The sequence below is a fragment of the Rhinolophus ferrumequinum genome, chromosome 22 (assembly GCF_004115265.2).
Source record: "Rhinolophus ferrumequinum isolate MPI-CBG mRhiFer1 chromosome 22, mRhiFer1_v1.p, whole genome shotgun sequence".
Classification (NCBI taxonomy): domain Eukaryota; kingdom Metazoa; phylum Chordata; class Mammalia; order Chiroptera; family Rhinolophidae; genus Rhinolophus; species Rhinolophus ferrumequinum.
Genome location: NC_046305.1, coordinates 23,832,137 through 23,840,584, shown reverse-complemented (window position 1 = coordinate 23,840,584; position 8,448 = coordinate 23,832,137). Strand labels below are relative to the sequence as shown.

Genomic DNA, 8,448 nt, shown 5'->3' with positions numbered 1-8,448 from the left:
TTGCATTATTAACAAGACACAATCTAAGGTAAGAACATGGGCATTAGTGTCATAGTAGAGTGAAGGATAAGATCATTGGTAGAGAAAATCAAGGTACTGAAAAGCCAAGCATTTGAAAATACCATCGGTTAGCAAGTATTCCCTCCTCTTCAATTTTTTTAGAAGAGGCTAAGGACTGGTATTAAATCTTCTTTGAATGTTTTGTAGAATTCACCAGAGAATCCATCTAGTACTGGATTTTTGTTTTTTGATTACTATTTCAATTTCCTTACTTGTACTCAGTCTTCTCGAGTGTTGCAATTCTTCATGATTCAGTCTAGGATGGTTGGACACTTCTAAGAATTTATCCATTTCTTTTAGGTTTTCAAGTTTGATTGCATCTAGCCTTTCCTAGTATTCTTGTACAATCCTTTGTATTTCTGTGGTGTCCATTGTAACTTGTCCTCTTTCATTTTTTATTTTATATATTTGTAGTTTCCTTGATTTTTCCTTAGTGAGTCCAGCCAGAGGTTTGTCAATTTTGTTTATATTTTCAAAGGACCAGCTCTTTGTTTCATTAGTATTTTTTCTATTGTCCTTCCATTTTCTATTTTATTTATTTACACTATGATGTTTATTCTTCCCTTTTTTGTACAGACTTTACATATCATTTGCTTTTCTTTTTACACTTTTTTATGGTTTAATGCTAGATTGTTTATTTGAGATTTTTCTGGTTTCATGAGGTGGGCCTGTAATGCTATAAACTTCCCTGTTAGTACCACTTTTGCTGTAGCGCCAAAATTTGGGTATGTCCTATTTTCCTATTTTCATTTTCACTTGTCTTTACGTATCTTTTGACCTTTTATTTCTTTTGACCCAAAGGTTGTTTGTAGCATGTTGTTTAATCTCCACATATTTGTGTTTTTTCCAGCTTTCTTCTTGTAGTTAATTTCCAGTTTCACACCATTGTGGTTGGAAAATTTGCTTAGTGTGATTTCAATCTTTTAAAATTTATTGAAACATGTTTTGTGCCCCATGATGTGGTCTATTCTTGAGAATGTTCCATGTATACTTGAGAAGGATGTGTATTCTGTTTTTTTAGGATGGAAAATTCTACAAATATCAATTAAGTCCATGTGGTCTAATGTGTCCTTTAAGATCAATATTTCCTTTTTGACTTTCCGCTTGGGTGATCTGTCCGTTGCTGTCAATGGGGTACTCAGGTCCCCTACTATAATTGTATTTTTGTTATTTTCTCCTTTTGGGTGTGTTAGCAATTCCTTGATATATTTTGGTGCTCCCAGGTTGCGTACATATATATCGATAAGTGTTATGTCTTCCTGATGAATTGTCCTCTTTATCATTATAAAATATCCATCTTTATCCCTTGTTACCATTTTATCTTGAACTCTGTTTTGTCTCATATAATTACTGCTACACCTGCTTTTCTCTGGATGTCCTTTGCTTTAAAGAAGTTCTACAGCTCAAACCATGACCTACAAACACGCATATTTTCCATTCTCTTTTTTTGACAGTTTAATAACATATTTAGGAAAAATTGGAGGAACCACTAGTGTTTATTCCCCTACTTCACTCAAAGCATTGATTCTTTTGAATTCTATTTCTATGAGGACCTTAGGAAGTTTACTGTCAACACTTTCCCTTTGAACTCAGTCACTAAAACGGTCTCGAGGCTAAGGGATAGACATTAGCTTTGCATCATAGGTTAGCTTGCAATGCCTGTTTAGGAAGGTTACCTGTTCTGACACTTGTAGTTCATTCCTTTTAGAGTCGAATCCTGCTTTGTTCCTAGTGTCTGAAATTATTACTATAATCAAAATCTTTCTGAACTTTCCCAGCATTTGGTAAATCCATGCTGGAGGAGAATGGACAAAGGCATGTTAAATGCAATTGACAGAAACACCTATTTACTTCATTTAGTATTTAGTAGGTATTTATTATGCACCTACTATAGGCCTAGAGCAATCTGGGCACTGGAGAAAAAGCAAGAAAACTCTATCTCTGCCTCATGGAGCTTGTCCAAAAAAATAGGGAACATGGCTCAGAACATATTAGCTAGAGCCTCAGATGGGTCAAATCAAAATAATTTAAAGAAATCAATGTGAATGTCTTCAATTATATTAACAATGGCTTGTTGAGTCCCAGGTGTAGAAATTTCACTGGTGAAAGTTCCCGTAAATCCCCAGTCCTTAAATCTAACCTAGAAACTGTAACTAGGTTACCAAACATTAGCCATATTTTCCCCTATCTTTTAAATTTTCTCAGAAGAACATATTTCCAAGTCTAGAACTAAATGGGAAAGGGTTTTTTTTTTCAGTTTTATTGAGATATAACTGACACATGTAATTGTGTACAGATGGTTGTAGAGAATGATAAATAGATCCTCTGTTTTCACAAATAAGTGCCAACATTGAGGCACAAAACGTTTCTGTTATATCATTGTTTTACTACTATAAGACTTAACAGTAATGATAATCCCCCCTCATTGAGTTTCCTTTTCACTGTTTAATTATATCTCCTTCAATTAAGTATCACTATGGACTATCTGGATTTAATAATCCAAGATTCTTTGTCTTACATGCTCTGCCAAGAATCTAAACATTGTGTTGGTCTGAAAGGAAGAGAAAATTCCATGATTTGTTGAACCCAGAAATTCTTTAGTACATCTCAGATGTAGCATTATTTAAATATATATAAAGTTTTGTAATTCCAGAAGATGCATTTGAGCTTTATATGGAGAGCTTCCATTTCCTCACAATCCACTCATACCTTAATCTGCAGATTCTATCCATGCCATTCTATGAACAAAATTGACATTGACATACATGTTGGATTTAATTTTTTTTCTTTACCTGATTCCAAATGTAACATAGTCAATATAGAAAAATATAGAAAAAAGCACAAAGAAAACAAAATATTTATAATCCTATCAACTATTAGTTAATAGTAGTATATTACCAGTTAATCTCTTTTTATGTGCATCAATATACTACTTTTGCTTTAATAAAAGGAATACCCAAAGGTATATTCGTGTGCTGATTTGGACTCTGCTTTTTCCATTTACAAATATAGCATAGTTTCTTACACTGATATTTTTTTTAACACTGCCTATTGCATAGAATTCTATCCCATAAAGCTACCTACCACCAGTTCCTTAATACTTTTGCTAGACACTTATGGTTTATATTTTATACATCTTTACTCACAGTTTTGATGATTTCTTCGGTGTAAGCTCTAAACGGAACTGGTGGTTTAAAAACTATGTCCATTCTAAATCTTTTCACATTTGGAAAAGTTATGTTAAAAACTAAAAGTTTAAGGGTGCTGGGTCCCCTCAAAATGCTTACATTGGTTGATGTTCACATCCTTTGCCAACTAATAGGAAGACAATGTGAACCCCTTTTGTTTACTCTTTGATGCCCGTCATATTACTCTTTTTCATTTAACTAGTCTTACTGGTTTACTCACAACTCTACAAAAAATCTTGCTCGTTCTTAATTTTTTAGTATCGTTTGAGATTGTTTAACCAGAAAAGTTCTTATCTACTTCACCTGTCCAATTCCTAACCACCATAACTCAAATGACTTTCTTTGCTTCCAAGGTATACCCTTGTCCTTACCTTTTTTAAGCATGTACATTTGGTCTTCAATAAAACATTTAGCTCCGAAAGGGCAAGGGCTCCATAGGTTGAGGCCTAATATGGCAATGTTTAATAATTTACCTTCCCAGGGGTCCTTGTAAGGGAATTGGGGGCACAGTAATTTACATTAGGGGTTAGGAATGCAGTGGCCAAACAATCTTTGTGATTTTGAATTCTAACAGGCTTTGATGGAATTCAGTAGTAGACATATTGAACTGTCACCATCTTCACATGGTCCCCAATTATGCCTGATTAATCTCAAATATTAAGCAAGGGCTCTGGTAATCCTGACAGACTGGAGGCCCCAGGACAAAGATGGAGCCCTGAGGGGTGTTGTCCCCAGGTAGAACCACTGTCTGGGCTATGGGTTTCTATTTTCAGGTCGATGAGCTTTATTCTTCAATCCAGCGTTCTGGAAAACGCAGTCAAGACTCCACCAGCAATTGTTTCCTTACCCAAACTGCCTGCTGACTTAGGTGGGTTAGGACCACGCCCCGTTCTCTCCACACCTAGGGCGCCAACCTCGGCGCGAGAGCCCCGCCATTCTGCTCGCTGATTGGCTCCGCCCGGCCCCAGTACTCAGAGTCACTACCGCCGTGGCGCGGACAGGTCACGCCCATCTGTGGTTCCTCACTTGAAGCTTTGTGAGTCTGGGGATTGTTGCGTCTGGTATCCGCACTCAAAAAGGTATATAAATGCCCACTGTCCCTGAGATTTCCCGTTAATCTCGAAAATGACGGCGTCTTGTGCGGGGCGCACGGCACCTCCCCGCCGCCCCGAGAGAACGTTTTTTCCTTGGTGCTTTATTGGGTTCGTTTTGGTGGCCCTGGTGCTCCTGCTACCCAAATTCTCCGGTACGGGCCTTGAGAAGGGGTGCGCTCCGGGGGCGTACGGGAGTGGATTGGGGAGAAGGCCGACCTGAGTTTAGTGTGTCGAGTAAGAGGCGCAGGCCTGGATGGACCCGAGTGATACGGAGTTGGGGTGAAGGTGTGGCCAGAGATCCTCCCGGTCGTGCTGTGCGCGGATCCAGGGCGGTGGGGACCATGTAGTGCCAGCCGTGAAGCTTGCTTGGTGGTCAGCACCGAGCATTGCGGGGCGCTGGGCGCGGCCGCTGTTTGCCGGTGGCCGAGTTGTGTCCCTAACAAAAGCTTGCAGGTGTTTCAGGACTAAGCCTATCGCGCTGGAGAGAGCCGACCGGGTGCTCAAGGTGAGGACTTGCTTTTGAGTGCGCGCTGTGTTCTCTGGGCCGGGTGATGTCTTGGTGAGTGGGGTGTTTGTGCCGGGCAGGGTGTTACCGGGTGTGTGCTTCACGGAGTTGGTCAGCCCAGCGGTGTGGAGTGTGGGACAAGGACATTCTGCTTCCATTGTGTGGGGCCTGGGAGCGCATGTATTGAGTGGACTCCTGGAGTGAGAGTTAGCTCTGCGTGCCTGGGGTTTAGAGGGATTGGGAACGGCGCGCAGTGCTTTTTGTACATAAAGGTAACAGGCTCTTTTTTGCCCCCAAATTGTATTGGTATTGGTTTGCAGACTGTTGCTTTTTTTAAACGTGGGGTTACTTTCCTTTTCCTACCCAATATAATCAGTTTCCTGTTCTATTCCTAGATGTCTTTTGGGCATTGTTTTTCTTTTTTTCATTAGGTTGGGTCCTGTTTGAGGGGCGATCTGAAGCAACCCCAAAAATATTGGTAATCACTTCTAGTGAGAAAATGAGAATCGTATGAGTGACAAATAATGTTGATATGATTTTCTTCTGTAACTCATAAACTAAAAGCTGAAGGCTCATCCACTGAGTTTGTTTCGTGTTTCATTACATGGAATGAGTATTATATATATACAGAGGGTGCCAAAAAAAAGTGTATACACATTTTAAGAAAGGAAAACTGTATTAATTGCAATACTCAATATATACCAATAACAAAAGATGAATACAAGTCACATTTGACTTATATAATTACAAAAGCTGCTCAAAGTGGTTACCATCAGCTTCCAGACTCTTCTGATTACGGTGAACTACTGCTTGATCAACATTGACCAAAGTGTCCACTTGTATACATTTTTTTGGCCCCCCTGGTATATACTATATGGCACATTTTCTCCTACTGCCACCACTTAGGTGAAAGCATGGAACAATTATTTAAAATTTTGCCAAAGACCTTTACATTTATTCTGTACTACCTACCTACTGAATGTGTGTGTATGTATAAATGCATGCTTATTGTATTAAAAAGTCATATTAGGAATATTCTTTTCTTTATATGCTTTCAGGATAGTTACTGAGATTGAATGCATAAAACAAAGGATACTTGTATGATTTAATGTTATGTGATTTCTTTCTTGGTGGTTCTAGGAAATTCTGGAATGATGTTATGCATTTATTTCTGAGCAGAGTTAAATAAAATTTCTAGTTCATGTTTGTTTTCCTATGTAAATGGAAATGTCTAGCTCAGGGTATTCAGTAAATGTAATGTTAATGAAACTCACCTCTATACTAATCCTTTTTTTAAACAGTGCTTTTAATTACTCTGACTTTTGATTTTGTTTTGGGCAGTTGATTGAGGAACATTACGATATCAAGGTCAGCACAGTGGAAATGTTGAAAACATTTTGCTAATAGGTGGATTTCAGGACATGGTGGAAATGAAATTTTGGACTATGTGTAGATAGAGAGAATTTCAGAATTTAGAATATGATATGAAAGAAGGGTAAAATTTCACATGTTTAGAGCTCTCTTGACCAGCCAGCCTCTCAATCTGAAGTAAGACCAATCCAGGGAGTAAGAAAGGGAAGGTTCCTCAGGGATCCAAACAGATCTATGTCCTTTCTTCTTAGGTCCTTAACCTCATAGGAGAAGCCTCTGCATTCTTTTGCCCTTTAGTTTACTTGATATATCTTCATCACATTATTTTACATAATTGTTCTAACACATTTGTTAGATTTTCAAGCCCACAGATAATTAAAAAGAAGAGGAATTGCTGAAGTAAAAATGGCACTATTCTAGGGAGAAAAAAACTACAAAAAAGGAAACAGAAATTAAAAATTCTAAAGTCATAGCAATATAGTAACTTTACTATAGAGATATTTTGGATGCACAGCCCAAACAGCTACCTCAGGTAACTTCTGAGCGAATGCATTATCCATTGATCAGTGAAGGAAGATTAAGTTTATTTAAAATAATGTCCAAGAAAGCAGTTTTTTTTTTCATTTGAGGCTATTCAGAGTAGTAAATTTTAATATTTAAATTATGTCTGTTTACTTATAAAATGCTCAGTTCACTGTTATGAATTATATGAAATGAAGTCTTGTATTTTAAAATACTTTAGTCCATATTTATTTTGATCTTGAAATACACAGTGCTTATCTAATGATCACCTCTTACCATACATAGCATTTCTTGAGCACCCACTGGGTACAGAGTCTAGTAGAAAAAGAAAACTTGTGATCCCTGACCTCTAGGAACCTGCCTTCTAAGAGGAGACTGAGCCTGAAATGACAGGTCATCATCACTTTGTTTCAAACTATGAAAGAGTGCTCTGAGCAGAGTGCTATATACTATATAGACAACTTCTTAGAGCAGAAGTGAATTTTGAAATGAATTTAGAAAAAAAGTGGGAATGATGCATACCTATATATATTTTTCAGATCAAAAACACATATTTTGTCTCTTCAGTTTACTGTTGATTAAAAACTCAGCTCATTCCCCAACAAACCAAAAGCTAACATATTATTTAAAGCAAGCACGGTAGGTACATCCTCCCCTACTACTACTACTACCAGTTGGGTGAAAGCATGGAACAATTATTTAAAATCTTGCCAAGGACCTTTCCTTTATTCTGTCCTACCTACCGGCTGCCAGGCCACAGGACCTGGCTGGTCAAAGAGATTAAATATTTTTATGTTTTTATTTTCTTATCTCTAGATGCCTGTGGTAAACCACCAGTGTTCGAATCTATGAAGTTCAAGGGTGTCCCTAAATCTTCATATTCACCTGGGGAGAAAATATATTTTGAGTGTAACCCAGGATACTATTATTCACTATATCTTCCCCTCGTTACCTTTTGTGAGAATAATAACTCATGGTTCCCTCTCGATGAAGCTTGTTTCAGTAAGTAAACAATACCGTGTGTGTGTGTGTGTGTGTGTGTGTGTGTTTGCTCTAGTGATTTTTTACACACTTTAGAGTCCATTTTCCACTATGTTAATAATTTTTTTTTTTAATATGAAACTAGGTTTTAGATAGCAATGCAGATATTTAGACTTTGACAAATCTCCTGGGAATTTATTTTGTAGGCAATTGGTTACCTGGGTAAATGAATTTTGTGCTTGCCCTTATAGTAGTTAACTGGAGAAAATAAGATTGCATGAATTGAAAAGAGCAGTGTAGAATTTTGATCTTGATTCAGAGGTTTTGAAATTGGCATAAAAATGAATTTGAAAATTTTCTTTTAGAAAAAGAATGTCCAACTCCAAAAGTCCCAAATGGTGTAGCAGTAGGCCCAGAAGTGGGCTTTCAATTTGACCGCGAAGCTCAATTTTTTTGTGATGAGGGGTAAGTACGTTGCTCCTTAGAGGAAATAAGGTAAATGTTACTGATTCCATTTTTGTTTTGCTTCTCTTCTTAAGTATTGCCATAAAGTTGATTTTATTTTGCTTTCTGTGGGACAAGTTGTACTTGCAACCAATCAACTCTTGGTCTTTTTATGGAGACTGAAAAGATAAGTACTTAGTAAAAAGAAATTTAAATCGAAGGAAAGCAATATTATATAATACATGCTATATGTAATAATAAGCTTATTGTAAGCATCAAAAAT

At 37.4% G+C, this 8,448-nt stretch overlaps 1 protein-coding gene across 3 annotated transcripts in view; it reads left to right on the top strand.

Annotated features, from left to right (window-relative positions):
• The first annotated feature begins 4,240 nt into the window (after positions 1-4,240).
• Positions 4,241-8,448, top strand: part of LOC117014326 (membrane cofactor protein-like) — a 40,629-nt gene continuing 36,421 nt past the window's right edge. For 2 of the 3 annotated variants that reach the window (XM_033092041.1, XM_033092043.1), the window contains exons 1-3: positions 4,241-4,327; positions 7,557-7,742; positions 8,087-8,186. In XM_033092041.1, the coding sequence (XP_032947932.1) occupies positions 7,589-7,742; positions 8,087-8,186 (254 nt within the window). In that variant the 5' untranslated portion in view covers positions 4,241-4,327; positions 7,557-7,588. Of the gene's footprint in view, positions 4,328-4,384; positions 4,495-7,556; positions 7,743-8,086; positions 8,187-8,448 lie in introns of those variants that run through there. The other variant, XM_033092042.1, reaches the window with a different exon arrangement.